At 38.8% G+C, this 21,640-nt stretch overlaps 4 protein-coding genes across 5 annotated transcripts in view; 3 read left to right on the top strand and 1 right to left on the bottom strand.

Moving 5' to 3' along the window:
• The first annotated feature begins 211 nt into the window (after positions 1-211).
• ppie (peptidylprolyl isomerase E (cyclophilin E)) lies at positions 212-3,902 on the top strand. Its single transcript, XM_088432794.1, has 10 exons — positions 212-269; positions 539-637; positions 717-760; positions 916-942; positions 1,038-1,119; positions 1,181-1,281; positions 1,369-1,492; positions 2,526-2,711; positions 2,820-2,962; positions 3,736-3,902. The coding sequence occupies exons 1-10, from the start codon at positions 239-241 to the stop codon at positions 3,802-3,804; spliced, it is 906 nt and encodes a 301-aa protein (XP_088288920.1). The 5' UTR covers positions 212-238; the 3' UTR covers positions 3,805-3,902.
• A 692-nt stretch (positions 3,903-4,594) lies between these two features.
• Positions 4,595-7,886, top strand: gjb10 (gap junction protein beta 10). Of its 2 annotated transcripts, none has more exons than XM_088433811.1 (2): positions 4,595-4,775; positions 5,954-7,886. In XM_088433811.1, exon 2 carries the CDS (start codon positions 5,984-5,986, stop codon positions 6,761-6,763), a length of 780 nt encoding a protein of 259 aa, XP_088289937.1. In that variant the 5' UTR covers positions 4,595-4,775; positions 5,954-5,983; the 3' UTR covers positions 6,764-7,886. The 2 variants fall into 2 exon arrangements, with proteins under 2 accessions (XP_088289937.1, XP_088289936.1); XM_088433810.1 differs by having other exon boundaries at positions 4,597-4,775; positions 5,933-7,886.
• A 4,049-nt stretch (positions 7,887-11,935) lies between these two features.
• Positions 11,936-15,681, top strand: gjb3 (gap junction protein beta 3). The gene is made up of 2 exons (XM_088433067.1): positions 11,936-12,347; positions 13,897-15,681. The coding sequence occupies exon 2, from the start codon at positions 13,957-13,959 to the stop codon at positions 14,818-14,820; it is 864 nt and encodes a 287-aa protein (XP_088289193.1). The 5' UTR covers positions 11,936-12,347; positions 13,897-13,956; the 3' UTR covers positions 14,821-15,681.
• Positions 15,682-16,027: 346 nt separating this feature from the next.
• Positions 16,028-21,640, bottom strand: part of hmgcl (3-hydroxy-3-methylglutaryl-CoA lyase) — a 7,223-nt gene continuing 1,610 nt past the window's right edge. The window contains exons 2-9 of the mRNA XM_088433066.1: positions 20,008-20,091; positions 19,818-19,925; positions 19,612-19,707; positions 19,384-19,532; positions 19,234-19,297; positions 18,336-18,524; positions 18,107-18,232; positions 16,028-16,688 (exon numbers count right to left, since the gene is read on the bottom strand). Coding sequence (XP_088289192.1) covers positions 16,587-16,688; positions 18,107-18,232; positions 18,336-18,524; positions 19,234-19,297; positions 19,384-19,532; positions 19,612-19,707; positions 19,818-19,925; positions 20,008-20,091 — 918 coding nt within the window. The 3' untranslated portion in view covers positions 16,028-16,586. The remainder of the gene's footprint in view (positions 16,689-18,106; positions 18,233-18,335; positions 18,525-19,233; positions 19,298-19,383; positions 19,533-19,611; positions 19,708-19,817; positions 19,926-20,007; positions 20,092-21,640) is intronic.

Genomic DNA, 21,640 nt, shown 5'->3' with positions numbered 1-21,640 from the left:
TCTCAATCTCGGTTAAATAAACTAAATTAGGTAAAGTAGGTTTTTGTTCTTCATTGAGCCCAATCACAGTTACGTCTATAAAACAGTCACGAAGTAAACCAACATAAGTGACAAATGTAACTACAGTGACGTCACATCATCTCATTGGGTGATGCTCGCAAATAAGCAGGCCGAAGGCGGGTTTTGTTTTAATTTCACCATTCAGGACGGAGGTCAAAGTTGAAAGCTCATTTCCAATATGGCGGCAAGCAAGCGAGTTTTGTATGTTGGTAAGTTGTTAATGTCAGCAACATAGTTTAATAAAGAAGTCAAATTTGTGACTCAAAAAATAAAATGATTCTAATAATAATTGCGTAATTTGGTGTTATGGTGCTTGTAAAATGTGGAGACTGATTTGCGGTACGATTGGAATAACGTTTTTATTCACCGTGATCAACACAAGAACTTGTGAATTTCCGAGTTGAAATTGACCTATAGATCTGTATTTAATTGAGCAAGTCCAAAATGACAACACTACTTTGCTGCATCTTTGTTTTAGGCGGTCTGGCAGAGGAAGTGGACGAGAAAGTGTTGCATGCTGCGTTTATCCCCTTTGGAGACATCACAGATATTCAAATACCATTAGACTATGAGACAGGTAGAGTTTCAAACATTCCGCCATCATTTTCTGCACTATGATATCACTATGATAACGAATCTTTATGCACGATTTTCAGAAAAGCACAGGGGATTTGCCTTTGTTGAGTTTGAGCTGGCAGAGGTATGTCTACCGATAGTTCATGCCTTACAAACGTGAAAGCACATTTTGGTGTGATGGTGACTGGTTTTTCTATCACATGTTTAAAAAGTTGATATTATGCTCAGCAAACATTCACAATAATGTTTGTTCATGTCCCACTTTGTCATACCATGCAGGATGCTGCAGCAGCTATTGATAACATGGTGAGTGCATTGCATAATTGCAGGGATGGACTGTGATGTGTGAAGTATAGGCGTTCGTGTCATTCTGTTCTGTTGTTCTTTCATACGTGTTTCAGAATGAATCTGAGCTTTTCGGTCGGACAGTTCGCGTCAACATCGCCAAGCCAATGAGAATAAAAGAAGGATCATCACGACCAGGTGATAATATGAAAATCAACTGGATACGTTGTAGCTGAAGTAAATTTCTTTTTTCTTGTAGTGTGGTCGGACGACGACTGGCTGAAGAAGTTCTCTGGAAAGACTTTAGAAGACGCTGAGGTGGAGGCGGCAGGAGAAACAACAAAAACGGATGCACAGGAGGTTAGGTGACTTCCTTTCAAGTACTATGTGGTGGTGTGCAACATGAGCTTGGAGGCTTGATGTGATGGGTGTTGTTCGTCCCTGTAGGCTGAACCTCCTGCCAAAAAGGGAAGAATGAATCCACAGGTCTACATGGACATCAAGATCGGCAACAAGCCTGCCGGGAGACTTCGTTTCACCCTTCGGGCCGACATCGTTCCCATGACAGCAGGTCTGCACATTTTAATGCACAAATCTTTACGCTTGGATACATTTTTTTTCTACTTCTCAAGCCCTTTCCCATAAGAAATGACGGGAAATGACCTAATCCATTCGAGTGTTTAACTGCTGCCATTCTAATCGTAAACCTTTTTCTCTTCTACGTGCAATGTTGAGCATTTAGATGGGGGCTCGGATACTGGTCTTTGTGACATTTGGTACTGGGTGGTACAGATAGGCTGAATATAAAAATATTAATCACGAATCTGAAAGTAGTTATCTTTTGAAAGTAATTTGCATCCGCCTGTGACATCGGACAAATATCAAACATGTAAACAGTAAAATTTTAAGGCCACTTACCTGTTTGGAGAAAAGGCCAATGGAGAGAGGCTATAAATTTATTGAAAAAGAAAGCTGTGTTTCACAGGCAATATCAGAAGTCCTACTTCAAATGCGGATTCATCACTACTTGTGATTTATGCAGCACTTTAACACAACTATTTCTGCATGCAAAGTGCTGCACATGGACTATAAATGGGTCATGAACAGTGCTGTACCATACTTTTGCATGAACGTGAACTCAACCTAGATAGAACCTACTTATGATTTGTGAACAAGCTCATTCTGGAGCGACTGAATGTTTTTTGAACAGCATATCATTTTTGTTTGATGTACACCTTGAAGACAACCTATAATTAGGCCAAAAGGGCCACCCTGGCTATTAACATTCAAGCGCCTCGCATTTCATCAATATGAAACTTATGCTTGAAAGCACACTGCAGCGCTATGAGCACCTCTACTCCCCTTCTTGGTAAAAGATAATATATCCTCATATAAAATAAAAATTAAAAAAAGGAGCATCAGAGAGTACTCAGGAGGAATAAATTGTCTGTTATCATGAACGACCAAAATCAAGAGCTTGGGTGATAAAGTGTAAATTTTGCAGGTCTTTTTAAATCGGTGTCAAGTGGTGTCTACACATTTGTGAGTTGAAACGGTGTGTCCTGAACGCAAAGTGACATAGATCGGACTGATTTGTTTTCCAGAAAATTTCCGCTGCTTATGCACACATGAAAAAGGATTTGGCTACAAAGGAAGCAGCTTTCATCGCATCATTCCCCAGTTCATGTGCCAAGGAGGTGACTTCACCAACCACAACGGCACGGGTGGCAAGTCCATATATGGCCGGAAGTTTGATGATGAAAACTTTGTCCTCAAACACACCGCCCCAGGTGAAGAGCTAACCTGGGGATATGTTGTCACATAATTAATATACACTTTTTAAGCTTCGTGCTTCATACCGCAACGAGTTAGCCTAACTTTGTCTCTGGCGAACACAGGGCAGCTCTCCATGGCCAACTCTGGAACAAACACCAACGGCTCCCAGTTCTTCATCACCACTGACAAGACCGACTGGCTGGATGGCAAACATGTGGTGTTTGGAGAGCTGGTGGAAGGGATGGATGTGCTTCGTGCAATGGAGGTGAGGCAATAATGACAAAAGCTCCTCGAAAAAGACAGCGTTTTTGCATTAAAGTACTTTATAACGCTGGATGGTCTGTCTAACAAAAAGGGACAGAAAAGTATAGATAATATTGTTTTTTGCTTTTTTATTTTTGCATTTTTCTGTCTTTTCCTTCTCTATCCGACTGCATTTCCAAGAAAGATCTCACATTTAAGGCTCAACCTAAAAAAACAAATTATTTGTGTGTGTGTGTGTGTATGTATACACACGCGCATATATATATATATATATATATATATATATATATATATATATATATATATATATATGCGCGTGTGTATACATACACACACACATATATATATATATATATATATATATATATATATATATATATATGTATATATATATATATGTATATATATATATGTATATGTATGTGTGTGTATATATATATATGTATATGTATGTGTGTGTGTGCGCGATGTGTTTTCACACAACCTTTGGCAGACTGCCTCAGGAATGAACTGTAAGCTTCATTGGGAAGTTTTTGGTGGATTATCAAACAAAAGTCTTAAAAAAATGTCATGCAGATCCAGCATTCTGCATGACCCAGCAGCTGAATAGGACCCATTTAAAACGACAAGAAATGTGCATATGCTTAATAATACAGTTGAAACTGCAGTTTTATGTCAGGGCAGCACAAAAATAGTACACGTCATATTTTACTTGTAAAACGTTCATTTTCATGTTTGTGTGTTTACAAAAAATCTGCAATTTGTGTTGTGCAGGCTCAGGGGACAAAAGACGGCAAGACAAAGCAGAAAGTCATCATCTCAGACTGTGGAGAATGTGTGTAAATTAGACCCAACTCACTTACGTCTGTGTATGTATGGCATCTTTTGCCATGTAAATATTTCAAACACGTTTTATAAATAAAGAAACTGAAACAGTTGAACTCAATGGTGCATCTTGATGAAAATATTTAGTAACAACTACCGATTTTCTTTATAGGTTATACACTAGCTATGTGTTCACTTTTTTTTTTTACTGAGTAAAATCATCAAAATTGTTTAATGCATGATAGATTTTATTTAAAAGCACTCAAGTGAATGGAAAGGGCACTTTTTGTCCCCAAGTTAAAATTTATTTCTTTGTAAAAAGTGGTTAGGAGAGGAAAAAAAACACTGGCCTTTATTGTAAAATCTGAAAAATGCTTGAGGCTTTTACTTTCATTGGCTGGCAACCAGTTCAGGATGTTCTCTGACTGCTGGGATAGGCGCCAGCTTGCCAGTGACCCTAGTGAGGATAAGCAGCAATGGATGGATTGATTCCTGAGAATCAATATTTAGTTTCACTGCAACTTTAAGGTCTACTGTCCATCCCCCAAAAAGTCATTTTTTTTAAAATTTGTTAAGAGAGATGTGACAAAAACACATTTCCCTATTTTTTTTTAATTATTAACTAGTTACATCCAATTTTTATTGCTTAACCTAAATTTGTGAAATTAATGGTGATCTTATTATTCTTTTTAAGGCGATTCTTTTGAGGAAAGCCCCTCAAAGCACTTTCTCCTCCCTCTGCGCACAGTTTACAGGCGTATGGGCTCAAAGAGTTAAACAAAAGACGAGAAAAGTGAACGCATCTCGTAGCTTGGGAGAGCGAATTGTCGTGGAATGGCTGCATGTGCCACACCTGGGCAGGCAGGTTGCATTTCGCAAAGACATGGCAGAGGAGCAGCTCCACCCTCCACTCGTCGGTCCTGTTGACAACCGCTCAGATTGCCTTGTCGGGGAACCACATCCAAAGTTTTGCTTCTCAGCGCTCCACTGTAAGTAGCCAACTCATATTATATGTAATTCTAAAATCAAGTGATTCGGCGTTGTTATCTTTTTTAAGCTTTCTGTAGCGCTCGTTAAACAAGCGCTGACTTTCAAAAGTAGCTATTTTGCGTACATTTGGGGCACGTAAAAGCTACGACTTGAAATGGTTCCGTGAACGCAACTTGTCTGACTGGAACAGAAGGAGACCAAAGAATTCCATTCGAGAAAGAACACCAAACAACGTCTGTGATCGGCACGCGGTTGTTATTTTTTTTACTCTTTTTGTACACTACTTTCGCTTGGAAAAAAAAAAAAATCGGAATTGTTTCACACGCTCATCGCTTCCCAGTCTATTTTAACATCTGATTCATTGTTGGTATTCGAACATACAGTAACTACAGAAGTACGTTTATGTATCGATTTTATATTCATATTAAATAACGCACTATTGAATTGACTAAAATTAGCCTATTTGGCAAACATTTTTATGACAGTGCTCAACTAGAAATTGGCGTGGGATCAGCGTTCAATTATAGTTGATAATTTTTACCTTTTTAATAATCCAGTTAGTTTTCGAGAAAAAATATAATTATTTTTACTTTCTTTAACTCTTTCAATACCAAGAGTTAGCGGAAAAGGCAACCAGTTGATCACATCTTTCCTGAGCAACACTCCCATCAAATGGGCACATTTAAATGCTACAGAGCTCAATAATCTTAAAATTAAGAGGAGTGCTGGCCGCGACTGTCATTATCCTAATCATAAAAGGAAAAAAAGGTAGTGACTGGCAGACAACAAGTATTTTATATAACAATAATTCCTGTCGCTGGCAAGAAAAGAGTTCAACTGTTTGTTTTTTGTTTATTTAATGTAATTTTAGAGTAGCTATTCTTCACTTTAACGCTACAAAATAAAAAGGTTACTAGATGTGAAATAAAGTAAATTTATCGAACAACTTTGACCTTCACTACAGATGTACAGGAATGGTAAAATACATTCATTAAAAAAAAAAACATTCAAAAACTCGTGCATGGTTTGAATTGAAAAAGACAGTCACACAAAAGATTATAGTTATACTTAACTTGTGCTTTTGTTTAATTTAGTTTGTTCAAGGCATTTTCGTAATCATAATAATCTGGGCACATGTTTTGTTTCCTTATTTTAGTTTTTCCACTTTGACCATCAGGAAGAAAGCAGCAACTAAAAGTTCTTCACCATGAACTGGGGCTTCCTCCAGGGCCTCCTCAGTGGGGTAAACAAGTACTCCACCGCCTTCGGGCGAGTGTGGCTCTCCATAGTGTTCGTCTTTAGGGTTTTGGTGTTCGTGGTGGCGGCCGAAAAGGTTTGGGGGGACGAGCAGAAGGACTTCAAATGCAACACGGCTCAGCCGGGCTGCCACAACGTCTGCTACGACCACTTCTTCCCCGTGTCCCACGTGAGGCTCTGGGCCTTGCAGCTCATCTTCGTCACCTGCCCCTCGTTCCTGGTGGTGATGCACGTGGCCTACCGGGAGGACCGCGAACGCAAGAACCGCCTCAAGTATGGCGAGAATTGCCGCCGCCTCTACCAGAACACGGGCAAGAAGCGCGGAGGCCTATGGTGGACCTACGTCATGACGCTGATTTTCAAAGTCGCCGTGGACACCACCTTCGTCTACCTCCTTTACCATATCTACGAGGGCTACGACTTCCCCTTGCTCATCAAGTGTGAACAAAAGCCGTGTCCCAACAAGGTGGACTGCTTCATCGCCCGCCCCACCGAGAAAAGGATCTTCACCATCTTCATGGTGGTCACCAGCCTGGCTTGCATCTTCCTCTCGGTTTTAGAGATCGTCTACCTGGTGGGCAAACGCTGCCGCGAGCTCTTCACCGGTGTCCATCACTCCCATCACATTGTGACCAACAGTGGCAGCAACTTGGTGGAGGCAAACGCTCTGATGCCAAAAAAGAACACGCCTCAAACCCCGGCCCCAGCATATAGCGTGGCAGTATCTTGAAAGATCTTTTTTTTTTTTTTTTCCTTCAGGCAAGGACTTGACAAGGCAGGAACTTCTTCTTGGTATCAGAACATGATCTGCAATGATGTTTTACTGTCTGGAAATTTGAGGTTCTTACCCTGTGATGGCAAACGTTCACGGGAGTGTTTTTAGTGGCAGTTTGAGGGACAAAGAGAAAGACTTGTTTTTGTGAAGCGGGCTTTGAGACCAATACATGAGTCACTCTGTGATTTGGAGAGTGTGGTCTTGCACACACATACACACCCACGTGCTTTCTGTGTAAGATTTTCCTCTCTGGCCAGTGCCAAACCTCCAAATGTTTTCATTTAAATTGTTCGGTCTTCTCAAATTGCTCATACACTACATGGACAAAATTATTGGGACGCTCATCTGCATTCCGTTCGTCACAAATTGGACTAGACCTTTTCCACAAGGCAACGCAGCTTATTTAAATCACACATTTCAATCACAAGGCAACTTGACACAGCACCTAAAATCATTTTTGAACTAAACAGTTTTAAGATTTTTTTTAAGAACAGCCTACTAAACATACTAAATTGACTTGCATTGACATTTAAAAACATTCAAAGCAAGTTAAAAAAAAAAAGTAGCATTCTAGAGTGACTAAAAGAACATACAGTGAAATGGATTTTTAAACGTGGTCAGAACCTTAATCAGAATTTATGGAGTATTTAACCTGGCTATGGGAACAATGAACACTCAGTTAACAGGTTAATGGAGTGCTTCTGAGGTACAGGATTTAAATTACGTCATAATATGTATCAAAAGTACAAGCGGTATCAGTTTTTTGTATCTGTAACTCATTAGAGTACCAGTACTGGTGTCGGTCTAAAAATAAGTGGTATCGAACATTCCGACTAGTCACCTTCCAATACCTATGCGATGAACCACAACAGACAACTGCAAAACTATACGTGGTCATGTCCCAATACTTTTGTCCATGATGTATGTGCTCATATGTGCATGTGTACATTTGCTTACATTGTTTTACACTGAGTATGTAATTTATCACCACTTTGGAATGAAAGATTCAACTTGCTTGTTTTTATATTTTTAAGATATTAAGGATGTGTCTATTTTCATTAAATTGATTTGTTTTCTACTTCTTGGGTTTCACCGTGTTTGTGTCTAGAAAACATTATTGAGGTTCCTACTCGTGTGGCATGTTCAACCACCCTGTTGCCAAGAGCAACAACTTTGTTAGTGAAGTTGATTGGGACTGTGAAGTGGGAAAAAAGGGAGGAGCTTCATGCTCTTTAGTTTGAGTCATCCCTTCTGACGTGCGGGCCCACCCAGCATCGGAATTTTTTTTGCCCGAGTTGAATGTCGATCGATTGTTCTTTTTATTTACACTGGAAAGTTGGTTTAGGCCAAGCGTAAGCGTAAAAGCGATATCGCAAAAATGTCAATCTTTACGTGGTGAAAGGTAGATATCGAGTGGCTCATCGTTTCATTTTTCTCATAAATGCTTGGCCTTGTTGACCTTAAAAATGTGCTGTTGAGAACTTTCCAGGTTATCTCACTTCCTGACACCACCTTCTTTCCATCCTGCTTTTAATTGTCCTCAATCCTCCTCTTGTGTTGATGTTCTTGTGAAGCTTGATCTTGTCGAAACAAGTTGAGTAAATTGGAACTGTACATTCCTCCAGGTGTGTCCAAACAGCCTGACTGGACCAGTTCTTCAATTGGAGCCAAAACCTGTGCTTCACCCTTCCCCCATTCTCGCTCATACGACATTTACTTGTAATAAAGCTACCGTATTCACAAAGCTGTATGCGTGAGCTTCAACTGTCCATTTAGATTTTTGGTGAACTTATGTGAATTTTAGCCCGAAGCTGCTAGACCTTGAGAGGAGGTGTTTGATATTTTTGAAGATCCCAATTCGCTGACAGGACGCACATTATCGTTTGCTTGCCCTGAAACAGTTCAACTCATTACGCTGCTCCTCCGTCAGAAAAATTAAGAAACCTCAAGGTTTGCAAAGGAAGTGTTCCATGTTTTATCAAATGTGTGTGAGAGTCATAGACAACTATTCAGTGCGGGCGTACTCATCAGACTTCCTGTGAACTGTAATACTCTTGGTACTGCATGTGATTCACCAGATGAAAAAAACACGTTCTCATCCTGAAATTTACAGGTTTGGTAGAGAGTTTTCGTCAGCTTGATCATCCTTTGTGGTAAGATTTGAAATGAACAGCAGACAACTGAAGTCACAAAGGCGGTACATAATTACTGGGATATTATGATAAACATGTCTGAAAACAAACTCCAGGGCACAAGTGTTGGCATGCTCACAAAATCAAGTTGCAATTTGCCTTGATTCACTGCTGGTTTCATCACCTTAGATGAATAAGAATCGACACAGACAAGACAACACTTGCTAGCTTTTGATTTGTTTAGCCACCTTTTTACTCTTCAGAAGTATTTGAACAAGGGGAAGTGTTGTTCAGATTTTGCCTTTTATGGATGTTTAGTTTAAGTTTTCACACAAATGCAATTTAGAGACATAATTCATTTTTTTGCAAATTGTCTATGGTCAGGGACTTGAGGACAATTGGTGAATACGATCGATCGATCGATCTATCTATCTATCTATCTATCTATCTATCTATCTATCTATCTATCTATCTATCTATCTATCTATCTATCTATCTATCTATCTATCTATCTATCTATCTATCTATCTATCTATCTATCTATCCATCCATCCATCCATCCATCCATCCATCCATCCATCCATCCATCTATCTATGATACTCAATATCTATTTATCTATTCCTAAAATATCTATACCTAAATTGGTAAATAAATCTATAGAAAGCGCTGATTAGCTAGCTAGCTAAGCTATCTATCTAATCTAGCGAGCTAGTTTATGTGGCTGTTTATTGTACATTGTAATATTTGTAAGGATTTCAAAAGCTTCTTCGATTTCATTTTGGGTACATTTTTAGATCATTAAAATTAATGATGCGGAATTCAAACTTCAATCAACCTTTGAGAAAAATAAAATGAAAAAAAAAAAGGAATTTGTCTGCCCATCATATGAGTGGATTTATTTTATTCTTGTCTCTTTTTTAATTATGTCAATAACTTAATTTTATCAACCAGCTATCCAATTGCTCAATCAGTTGAATTTGGCTTTGCAAAGCTTTGCATATTTGTATCTTTCCAGTGAGCAGTCAAGCAACTTTAACAAATAAAACTACGTAAAGGTTCACCTTTGTCTTTCTTTGTGCCTGTGACATTCCTCTCAGTTTGATTGCAAAGAAACCAGACTTCAGCTGTTAACGGAAGTAAATCAGTCAACGCAGTTGTTTTTTTAAACACTTTTTTAAAAATTATTCTCCAAAGTTAACAATTGAACTTTGACGGACGTCCTTTTTTTTTGTAAAACGTATTCTCAGGATAAGGTAAGAAAAAAAAGAACATTAACCAGAAGTAACAAACTGTGCCAAGCTAACATGACCCAAGTTTTTGTTTTTATGTTCTAACAAAGAACATAAATGTGATTAACTGATTTTTAATGTTGTGTGACAGTTAACCATTTAACCTACTAACCTAACCCTCACAATATAACTTAGGTATACATCGCTGTAGTCAAGACTAGTTTTAATTTTACATTTTATTATCGTCATAATAGGTTGTTTTTGTATTAGCGAGATGGTTAGGAATGTAAAATGTTAAACAATGCCACTTACACACTTAAGAAATTTTTGATGATGGCAAAGGTTTAACCAAGGAATTATACCTGTGAAAAAAATAGAATTTCAACATATGAACAGCCCCGCTGGGCTGTTCATATGTTGAAATTCTATTTATTTCTATTCTATTTATGAAAGTATTGGGCCCCATCTAAAAAAAAAAAAAAAAAAAAAAAAAAACACAAGGAAAGTAGCAATTAATGGTGCCTGGGCCCCTTTTTCATGGTGAATCTTCAATATGATCATTTCAAATTGATGCCATGCATCACCCAAATTAGATGAAAGGTTAACAAAAATAACTTGCAATTAAGCATCACCTATCTGTGTGGGATACTTATTTTGACTGAGGTGTCTTAGGCAAATTCCGGTGTAGGAACTTTGTAAAAAAACTGCTTCTAATCCAAAAATGGCCAACTTCCTCTTACATTTCATGAGTGTGCCATTGAGACTTTTTTTTTCTTTTCTGTTATGATAAGTGTCAGACCACATCCGTATGGATCAAGAATAAAATATTTGGGGAGGAAATATCCGGTCTACCACATCATTTTATGTGGCCCGCGAAATGCTGATTTGACTTCAGGTTTCTGGCAAAAATACTAAATTTACAACTTGTCTTCAACTTGTAAAAACATTTTTTTATTTCTTATTTGTCTTTTAAACAGTTGTTGCCAGCCTCTGATTTCAAAACTAGGTAAGTATGTGATGAACACACTTAAAATTGAGTTAATTTGAGTTGACTTCACTGTCATACCAATCCTCTTATGACAACAATGATGTTTCAAACTCGAGGGCCGTGCCCATATCTGGCTCACCACATCATTTGTGGGCCATATGTGGCCTGTGAAATGTTTATTTGACTTCAATTTCTATCTAAAATACCAAACTTACAATTTGTCTTCACCTTTAAAAAAGTTGGGGGTCAGGGGCACACCCAGATTTTTATTTTAATTCCTAATTTGTCTTTTGAACAGTTTTCAAAGCTAGTGTATGATGTGGCCCCTCATAAATATGAGTTTGACACCCCTGTGTTATAGGCACTAGCAAGCCAGCGACCCTAGTGAGGATAAGTGTCTAAAGAAAATGGATGAATGTTGTCAAAAGTTTGGAGATGATCTTAAAACACGTTCACCAATGTTTTTAGTTCATAAAGGGTCACCTTAAAATTTCACACCAATTCCAAACCCATTTAGTTTAGTTATCAAAGTATGGCGCCAATGTTTGATTGTGAGTTACTGGGTCTCCCCAAACCCCCTGTTAAGGATGACGCATAGCCAGACGATCAAGAGTAATGTAATAGCTCCTTGCTGTTCTTTCATGTCCTCGGTTCAGGTTAAAAAAAAAAAAAAAAAAGTATTCGGTTGAAGGTGTGTCTGTCTTTGTGCGTGCATGAAGCAAGTGGAAACAAGTCAGAACAAAAGAAGACTTTGGTTCCTGGTAACACAGAGAGCAAACAACTCACGATGACAAACACGTTACCTTTTCATAAGCGCAAGAATTCCGAATCTGAAAAGACACAGGTGGAAAGGTGTTAAGGTTCATCGTGGGGAATATTATGCTGTTCTAAAATAATGTTTTTACTGGGAAGTGTGCTGTGTGTGTGAGAGAGCAGGGGCGTTAGTGAGCAACGTGAGACAGGCCGGGGTGGGAGGAACATCTGCAGTGTGGTTTCTTCTTTTTGGATTTTTGAACCACACCCACAGGGGCATTTCTGAAGCCTGCGCTCCTCTACCTGTCCGCACGGACATTTTTTCTGTTTCACGGGGTGAAAAAAGGACCGGCAAGTAATCGACAAATGTCTTGGCAACGCGTTTGATCGATCGATCATCTACTTCTCCTCTTCAAATGGACTAAGACGTCTTTTGGTAAGATGAGAGCTTGCTATAATGGTGCGTTTGGGTCCGGTTCGTAAAAAACAGTGAGAAACAGTCTCAAAACCCGTCTAATAACTTTTTATACCTGCGAGTTGAGCATACTCGTGTGAGTTGTGTTATAAACTATAATGGGTTGAGTGTAATAGGCGTTTTGTAATATGAATTTTAAACACATTTTTGTGACAGCATAAAGTTAAGTAATACACTTAAGAAATATGATACGTACACGTCGATTGTGTACCATAGAAGGATTGTCTGTCTGTCTGTGTCAAATTTACTTTTCGCGTGAAAACTAAATTCACTGTCAAGTTATTAACAAAAAGAACAGAAACTCAGTGCGCGTCCAGTGCAAGGCCTGAAAATGGCTTACATTTACTAATGTAATGGGTAAAGAAATTAAGCAAATATATTATTAAAAATGTAAATGTACTCCTCGTGTCTCTCCATTCTATCTTGTCCTTCTTTTCTCACTATAGAGAAAACGGTCATTATCATAAAAATGTAATTAATCATCACCCAACTTATTGTGGACCGCTACTCATATGTCCATTTCGACCTCTGAAACGATAAGAACAATTGCCCCAATATGTTGTTTTTTCTTAGTCACTAAGCAACATTAGAAGAGAACAAAACTTATTTAGTTAACTTAAGTACCTATTTGCTACAGTAAAAATATTATCTTTTATATCTAATTAACTTGATCATAATTAATTTCATATAGAATTAATACCTATAATACCAAATTAGGCCACTTGCTGTCAACTGAAAATAACATCACATGTACTCAGGTAATGCCTAATCATGGCTTAGCTTGTGGACGTCATTTGACCAAACCCAAAAAACAAGTGAGCCATGATTGGTCGTTACCTGAGCCTCACATATGTGATGTCATTTTCAATTGGGAGCACGTGGCAAAATGTGTTTTCATCGGTATTAAATATTTATGAAAAATAATTTAGTCATCAAATTATAGATTATAGACAATATTCTAACTCGGCTAACATGGCTAAATAAGTTTAGAATCTTTTTACACTTCTGTAGTAAACATCTGAAAGTAAGATGTTTACAGCCATAAAATCAAAAGGAAAATAAGCTTTATACATCAGTTGAAGTGTAAGTAGAGATTCCCGGATAAAGTTTGGTGACGATCGGTTGCAATTTTCTGACATCAAGCAACAATAAGCTTTTTCTATGGAAAGGAAAATACTTCATAAAAAAAAAATATATATATATATATATATATATATATATATATATATATATATATATATATATATATATATATATATATATATATATATATATATATATATATATGAGAGAGGCAACCTTAAATTTTCAGTTTGAAGTGGTTATGTGTGACAAATAGTCACAGCTTTCATACATTAAACAATGTTTTGTTTAGTTTTTTCATTAAGAGTTGTAAACTGCCCTCTGTGTTGCCACATGGGCTTGAATTATGTTCCAACGAATGTCAAATGTATGCACAGTAATCCCTTTTGAATGAATTGTTAAAATGTGTCCTCTCTTGCCCGTTAAGCCTGAACCCCGTAAAGACTAAGAAGTCCATCGAAGACAGATCTGACCAAGTGGGCAAATCATGGACTGGAAGACATTCCAAGCCCTCCTGAGCGGGGTGAACAAATATTCCACAGCCTTCGGGCGCATCTGGCTCTCTGTGGTGTTTGTGTTTCGAGTGATGGTGTACGTGGTGGCAGCCGAGCGGGTGTGGGGGGACGAGCAGAAGGACTTTGACTGCAACACCAAGCAGCCGGGGTGCTCCAACGTCTGCTACGACTACTACTTCCCCATCTCGCACATCCGCCTTTGGGCGCTGCAGCTGATCTTCATCACCTGCCCGTCCTTCATGGTGGTCATGCACGTGGCCTACCGCGACGACCGCGAGCGCAAGCACAGAGCCAAGCACGGCGAGAACACCAAGCTGTACAACAACACGGGCAAGAAGCACGGCGGCCTGTGGTGGACCTACCTGATCAGCCTCTTTGTCAAGACGGGCATCGAGATCGCGTTCCTCTACATCCTCCACCACGTCTACGACAGCTTCTACCTTCCCAGACTGGTCAAGTGTGAGGTGTTGCCTTGCCCCAACGTAGTGGACTGCTACATCGGCCACCCCACCGAAAAGAAAGTGTTCACCTACTTCATGGTGGGTGCTTCCGCGCTCTGCATCGTCCTCAACATCTGCGAGATCATTTACCTCATCTCCAAAAGAATCATGCGCATTGTCAACAAGATCGACAGGCGCAAACAAAACCTCCCGGTGCCCCGGGACGACTACATGGACGACCTGTTCAACAACTGCGTCCAGCCTCCGCCCAAGGTGGACCTGAAAGATAAGCCTCCATCCTTCAAATCTGCAAACAAGCCCGAGTACAGATTTTCCACACTGAAGCTTGAAGACAGGATTCGGGCCTCTGCTCCCAATTTGTCTACTCCTTGCTGAGAGCCAAACCAAAACGAGACCGATGATCAAAAGCATCAGTTGTGCTTGGGCTGTGACTCATTTGCAGGCTTCAAAACACACACTCGCACTCACACACACACAGCTATGGGCCTAACCATAGTGTGTGTCAGGCCCTGTAAGTTGAGTCACTGAACACTGGACTATTCTGCAGGCCTCTACATCCGCGCTTCGGAGCATGTGAACTTAGGTTTCCATGTCAACCTCCACAAAATTTACATCTCATCCACTGCAGTCTGATTTCTTATTCAAATGTGTGATTCTTTTGGATACAGTTTGTAGGTCTTGTCAAAGTTCTCCACACATTATTTCCTCTTCTTATTTTGAGTGAACAGCAAAGGAGACATTTAAGGAGGTTGCCTTTTCCCTGTACATTTCATGCAGCTTTTCATTATAATTATGTTCTGGTAACGGCTGACAGCAGAGCCCAACTTACTGGAGAGTGGTAATGATTCTGGAATGTAGGCACACCACCATGGCTGAGAAGTGTACTTGAAAGTATGTTAACTGGTTCAAAACTTGTTTATCTTTACTTCTTTTTTTTTTTTTTTTGAAGGGGTGTCGAGATTCTCGAGAGTTACAAAATGCATGGCATGTATTTCCACATCTAAATCCTCAGCAGGCACACTCAGGACTACTCAACAAGCAGGCTCTCATTTCGCAATTGTTTGGGCTTTTTAGTCAACAACCTCGCCTTTTTCAAGACCACTGCTGATTTCAATCAACCGAAAGGAATGTTGCAGTTCGAGCTAGGTGGGCTAATGCTACAATGCCCCTGGAATTTTGTATGATATGTAATTTTGACAAGTTTATTTTTTATACATATTAAATTTATTGAACATATGACTCTGGTCTACTTAGCATACTGCATAGTAACACTACCACAAATGATTTATTTTAATTGGCACATATGCAAATCACGCATACACAGTATAGTACTATTTCTGTCGACGTGTTAGGAGGCTTGCAGTAAGAATCTCAGCTTGCCAGTCAAACGGGTTCTTGAGGTGCGGCATAGGAAAGAAATGTGAAATGACTTAATCACTTCCTTCACAAACTACAAAACAACTGGAGGGTCACTAATTAAAAATGGAAAAAAATGTTTGATGGAGAATTAAAATCAATAATCAACATTCTAAAATCTAAATGATCTAATGTTTTCAACTCAACAAAAACTTCCCGAAAAGCATTTTCATAGAACAAATAGTATTTATTTCTCTCATTCGCAATCTTCATATCTACACGTTTTTTTTAAATAAATAACAACCTTTGAATTCTGAATTGAAAAAAACAACAACCTCACAATCTCAAATCTCTTTCAAAAGCCATGTGAAAGAATGAAAATTCAGATATCTGGACCAAAAGAATAACTGATCAACACTCAGTTGATCATCACACTCATATTTTTACAAGAATATTTTAATCAACCTCCTATAAAGTCCCATTAGTAGAGTTGAAAAAAACAAAGTAGGAAGGCATTTCCCCTTTCTTAAGTCATTATAATGAAGCTGGCTCTGTTGAAGGCACTGTTGGAAGCGATGCCATTATACAGAGTGAATTAGGATTATTTCAAACACATCACTATCATACAACCCTAAAAGGGATATTCTCATGACTGGCAGACAACGTATGGACCAAAATCGGGCGGGAGCTACAAGCTAGAGAATAATTGGTTTCAGGTTTGCGCGTGCTAATCAAAGCGCAGAGGGGGAAAGTCCTGATGATCGAATGTTTTTTTGTTTTTTTTTTTACAGTTTGCAGGTTGCCTGTGCCACTTTAGAACTGCTTTTCTTGTTAAGGCTGCGGCAAATAAAAGCTCCCGCATCCATCAGCCTGGTGAGGTCCACTCCCTAGAAAGAAATACAGGATGATATCATTAATTTGGCATAAGAAAGTGAGATTTTGAGATGTCGTCTGCGATCCAAATAGTCCTAATGTTGTCATCAATATTTCAATGTGTGTGTGTTTTTTTAACCAATTCTCCAAAACTTAACTAATGGTAAACGTGTAAAACCTGCAACACAGCATATTTTTCTTTTTGCCTTCCGCTTAAAATGCTTTCTTAAAATCAGCTCTCTTGTTGCATTCAGTACCAAAAATGACCTAAATCGGGTCAAAGAGACTAGAGTGATTTATATAGTCCGATCTTTAGTGTATTATTCATTTAATCCACACTTTAAAACAGAAGGGTCAAAAACAATTCAATTATGGGTCAAAAAAGGATCGACCTGATTTTTGTGTCAATTTTGCCCAATTTTCAGGGTTGTTTTATCCATAACGATAAACATTTTGAGGTTGTCTGTTACAAAGGGATTCTTTTGGGGAACTTTTGCATAAAACAACAGGAGAGCTGGCTCAAAAACACACAAGTTTTGGGTCGGTACTTTATACTTTATCCAATGTTAGATCTGATATTAAAACGATTTGAGATGTTGAAAGCAAAAAAACTAAATAAATAAATACATTGATTATTTAAACATTTTTTAATAGAGACAATTCACGAGCCTTTGGTGTTATAGTCTGTGAAAAAAAAGAACCAAAAACAAACAAAACAAAAAAAACCTCACAGCTCCAAAAGTAAAAAAAACATTATGATGTTCCGGATTATTGACCTACTGAAGGCCCTAATATAATCATTGAAAATATTTGATTTTTGGGGGGAAAGTAATACATTCAGTAGTTTGTGTTTATATGTTGGAAAAAAAGTTGTTTATTTTATGACATAAAAACTTTTTTTTTATTATTTTACAAACTTTTAAACTATCGCATGCTTGACTGGAAATGTTTTGAAAGAAAAACAAACAAACAAACAAAAACATATATAAATCATAAAAAAATATACAGTATGTATACAGTATATATATATATATATATATATATATATATATATATATATATATATATATATATATATATATATATATATATATATATATACATATATATATATATATATATTCTAACAAACAAATCCTTTAAATTGCTACTAAATAACTCAACTTAAAAAAAAATGTTAAACTTAAGTTTACATTCAACTTTGTTAGTCTGTACAAAGCTTGTTAAAATATCAAACTGTTTAAGTGACCCCAACATTTTTAATGCCGTAAATCAGGGTTCTCCATATCTTGCCCTCGACGGCCCCTATCTATTCGATATAACCCTCCTCCAATAAACCTGATTCAAGCGTTCAGGATGCTTATCGGGCTTCTGCGAAGCTAATTTATAAGCGTATGATTTGAATAATCTGTGGGCAGAAACAAACACTAACAGTTTGAATTCCAAGTCCATGAAGCATGTAGACAACATCTTCTGTTGCAACATTGCCAGAAGCACCCTGCGCATAAGGGCAACCGCCAAGCCCAGAGACGGAAGAGTCCACCACACTCACTCCCATCTGCAGGCAAAAGAGAGTCATGACAGGCAAAACCCAGAACAAAACATCTCTCTCCTTCAGGCAACCCACTTATTTGGAGAACATTGGGAGTGAAACCACAAACCTGCAAAGCTACAAGGATGTTAGCCAGGGCCTGCCCGTACGTGTCGTGACAGTGCACCGCCAAGGCGTTGACTGGCACCTCGCGGCTGACCGCAGCCAGCATTTCCTGCATGCTGCCTGGAGTGCCTACCCCAATTGTGTCGCCGAGCGAGATCTCATAACAGCCCATTGAGTACAGACGCTTTGCTACCTGCACAGAGATATGAGTCAAGGTCCAATCAAAAGATTTCGCACGACATAAATTTTAGACTTTGTGCTCATGTCAGCATACGGAACTGCTAAACTGACAATCAAATGCCGGTCGACGCTTCCAAATATTTTAAGAACAATGCTTCGTTTGTGCTCAAGAGTGCCAAGCTTCGTTAAACTTCATCCGTGTGGAACAATCGCCACGGTTTGGGCCGTACATGGTTGGTGGATTGCTTGGTGAAAAAAAATGTGTGTGTTCTTGTGAATTCTACATGTTCAATTCACATTGCACATTTGCCGTACGAGTAGTCGCTTCAAGCGAAAGAGGAGCGAACCTCAATCGGATCGTGTTAAGTCGCACGTATGGACGAATTTTGCGACCAGTGGTAAAAGGAGCCCTTGAGTATGCAACGATGTGTTTCCTTCTTTTCTATTTACTTGATGCGCACCGACATGCCAGGGAAGCCACAAACCAGCGACAGGACACAAAACGTGACGTGAGACAGCCTATCAGTTTTGCGAAGGTAAAACCAGGAAATGGAAACATAGCGCGTCATGGAAACCTTGGGAAAATGGCTCTTAAAGGTTGCCGACCCCTGGTTTAGGGAATTGAAGAGTCCGTCCCCATAGTTGTAATAACCGTAACGAAACATGGACGCGAACGTTAATGTTTGTTCAGCCGGGTTGACTAATTGAAGTGAGAAACTCACATGTGCAACTTTTTCAGGAGGAACTTTGCCTTCATATGGACAGCCAAGAACACATGACACATAGCTGCAGGGACAACAAAAAGATGGACGATGATTGATCAATCGGTTCCTACGGCGTAAACGTTTGTTTTAAGGTGCCAGTCACGTTACCCTCTTACAGGCACGCCCGCCTCTTTGGCCGCTTTCACCACTTCGTCAAAGCGCCGTAAACTTTCATCAACCGAGCAGTTTATGTTCTTCTTGCTGAACTGTTCGGACGCAGCGCCAAATATGGCCACCTCGGAGGCTCCGGCCTTCACCTATGATGGAGTCAAGAATAGGGAAATAAGTTCTAAGTACAGCAAAAGAACTGATGAAGATCGTAGGCTTGATATTCACAGCAGCCTGGAAGCCCTTGAGGTTGGGAGTGAGGACTGGGTACGACACTCCAGGTTTCCTACAGATGCCCTTCATCACCTCCACTTGGTCTGCCATCTATAAAAAGGAACGGTAACTATGAAATCAATGCGTGCAATTTTCAGCGCAGCTACATGCATGTAAGGTGTGACACCATTTTGTGTAGCACTATGGGAGAACAAACTTACCTGTGGAACCCATTTGGGCGAAACAAAGCTGGTGGCTTCAACTACTGACAGTCCTGACTCTGAGAGCAAATCTATCAAATGGATTTTAGTCTCTGTTGGAACGATGGTCTGACAAAGAAAATTAATTTTGTTCAAAACGTGAAATACAATTTGAATTGAAACTGATTTAAAAACAAACATGTCACACCACCTTTTCATTCTGAAGGCCATCTCTGGGTCCCACCTCCACTATTTTTACCCTCGCCGGGAGGGTTTGACCTGCTCTCATGCCAGCCTAGACATAAAAATCCACCACTTCACTAAAAATACCCAGTAAAGGTCATTCAATGTAAAAATCTAGAGTTTTTACATACACCTCATGAAAGTTCTAAAAATTTTAACATTGAGCATGAGCAAAAGGAGAAGATGAGACCTTGAAGCATTTTTCTTCTAAACAGCAATCTCTTCATCTGAAAACCACAGTCTCTCATCTTTCGGCCAATGAGAGCTTCTTCTCATCTATAAACATCTACAAAACTTGCTGGACATCTGAACCTACTAGAACATGCACAGCTTCTTCCGAGTATTGGCAGCAGAACCTGTAGCGTTTTGCAAAACAACAAAATTCTTGATCATCTCAATGTCAACCTGAGCATGTCTTCTATTGTGAAGATTTTTAGGATTTAGGTGAGATCAGTTAAATAGTCTGAAAAATTAATTGTCTTTTTTTTTAAAGAGAAGCTTCAAACACACAAGACTTAACAGGGCAGTCTGGCGGTCTATAAGTGAGTGTGCGGGGACAAATGTTTTACAGGACGTCTGTGTTGTTGACCTCACTTATTTGTCAAGGTCGTCTCATTCTAGCTACGCAGAGAGTTCTCTTTTATGTTAAGTGAAAAGGTCTTTGTTCAAACAAAACCAGGTGGTCATTGAACTACAAAATGTCAACGCGCGGACTATAAACAAGATTATTATCTATGAAAATTGAATTAGTAGACTTAAACATGTATCCTCTTTAACATAAACAAAAGAAAAAAGCAATATCAATCAACTTTCAGTAAATGTTAATTTTTTTCCAGCATTTATATGGGGTACAGCTTAGTCTGAAACAGAAAAAAATAACAAAGTGCATCAAATTGGAAGAAATAAAAGGATCTGAAAGGAAACTAAAACATAATTATATCAGACAAAGAGAAATAGGCAATAAAATCCCAAAACCAAAAACATCATGTCACAATCCAACAAAATTCCAAAGAAACATCCAAAAAAATAGATTGAAAAGGTCTAGAACAGTGGTTCTCAAATCGGCGTGCGAGTACCTCTGGGGGTACTTGAAGGAACTCCAGGGGGTACAGATTTGAAATAAAACAAACAAAAAACACTTTTAAAATCATTATTGAATTCATTCAATGTTTCAGGAAAAAATGAGTTCATAAAATGAATTTTATTATATTAATAGTAGTTTAAAAACCCAGATTCTCCCCCAAACTAGAAAGGCATCCATGCAAGAGTTCCCAGGCGAAAACCAATAGTGTCACAAAAGAACACAAGTCAACTTGATGAGCCTCTTTGGACTGATGAATCCAAAATTGAATTTTTAGGAAAGTGTGCAGCTGATTTGCTTCCTCAGCCTCATGACAACTTGGTGTGATTGACGGGAATAATGAATTCTGCGGTTTACCAGAAGATCCTGAAGGAAAATGTCTGGACATCATTTTGTGCCCTGAAACTCTAGCACTATAGGACCATACAGCAGGGAAATGATCCAAAACACACCTGAAAGTCCACCTCAGAATGGCTCAAAAAGTACAAAATTAATACTTCGGGCCAGATAGGTTTGTATT

The sequence above is a fragment of the Hippichthys cyanospilos genome, chromosome 14, assembly GCF_059441005.1.
Source record: "Hippichthys cyanospilos isolate Australia breed blue-spotted pipefish chromosome 14, RoL_Hcya_1.0, whole genome shotgun sequence".
NCBI classification, from domain to species: domain Eukaryota; kingdom Metazoa; phylum Chordata; class Actinopteri; order Syngnathiformes; family Syngnathidae; genus Hippichthys; species Hippichthys cyanospilos.
The sequence above is the reverse complement of the archived record's forward strand: the minus strand, read 5'-3'. Positions and strand labels throughout refer to the sequence as shown.

Coding starts and splice junctions, on each gene's coding strand:
- ppie (XM_088432794.1), top strand. CDS start 239: ATGGCGGCAAGCAAGCGAGTTTTGTATGTTG. Junction 1,120..1,180: donor AGAAGGATCATCACGACCAG/GTGATAATATGA, acceptor TTTTTCTTGTAG/TGTGGTCGGACGACGACTGG. Junction 1,282..1,368: donor CAAAAACGGATGCACAGGAG/GTTAGGTGACTT, acceptor TCGTCCCTGTAG/GCTGAACCTCCTGCCAAAAA.
- gjb10 (XM_088433811.1), top strand. CDS start 5,984: ATGAACTGGGGCTTCCTCCAGGGCCTCCTCAGTGGGGTAAACAAGTAC.
- gjb3 (XM_088433067.1), top strand. CDS start 13,957: ATGGACTGGAAGACATTCCAAGCCCTCCTGAGCGGGGTGAACAAATAT.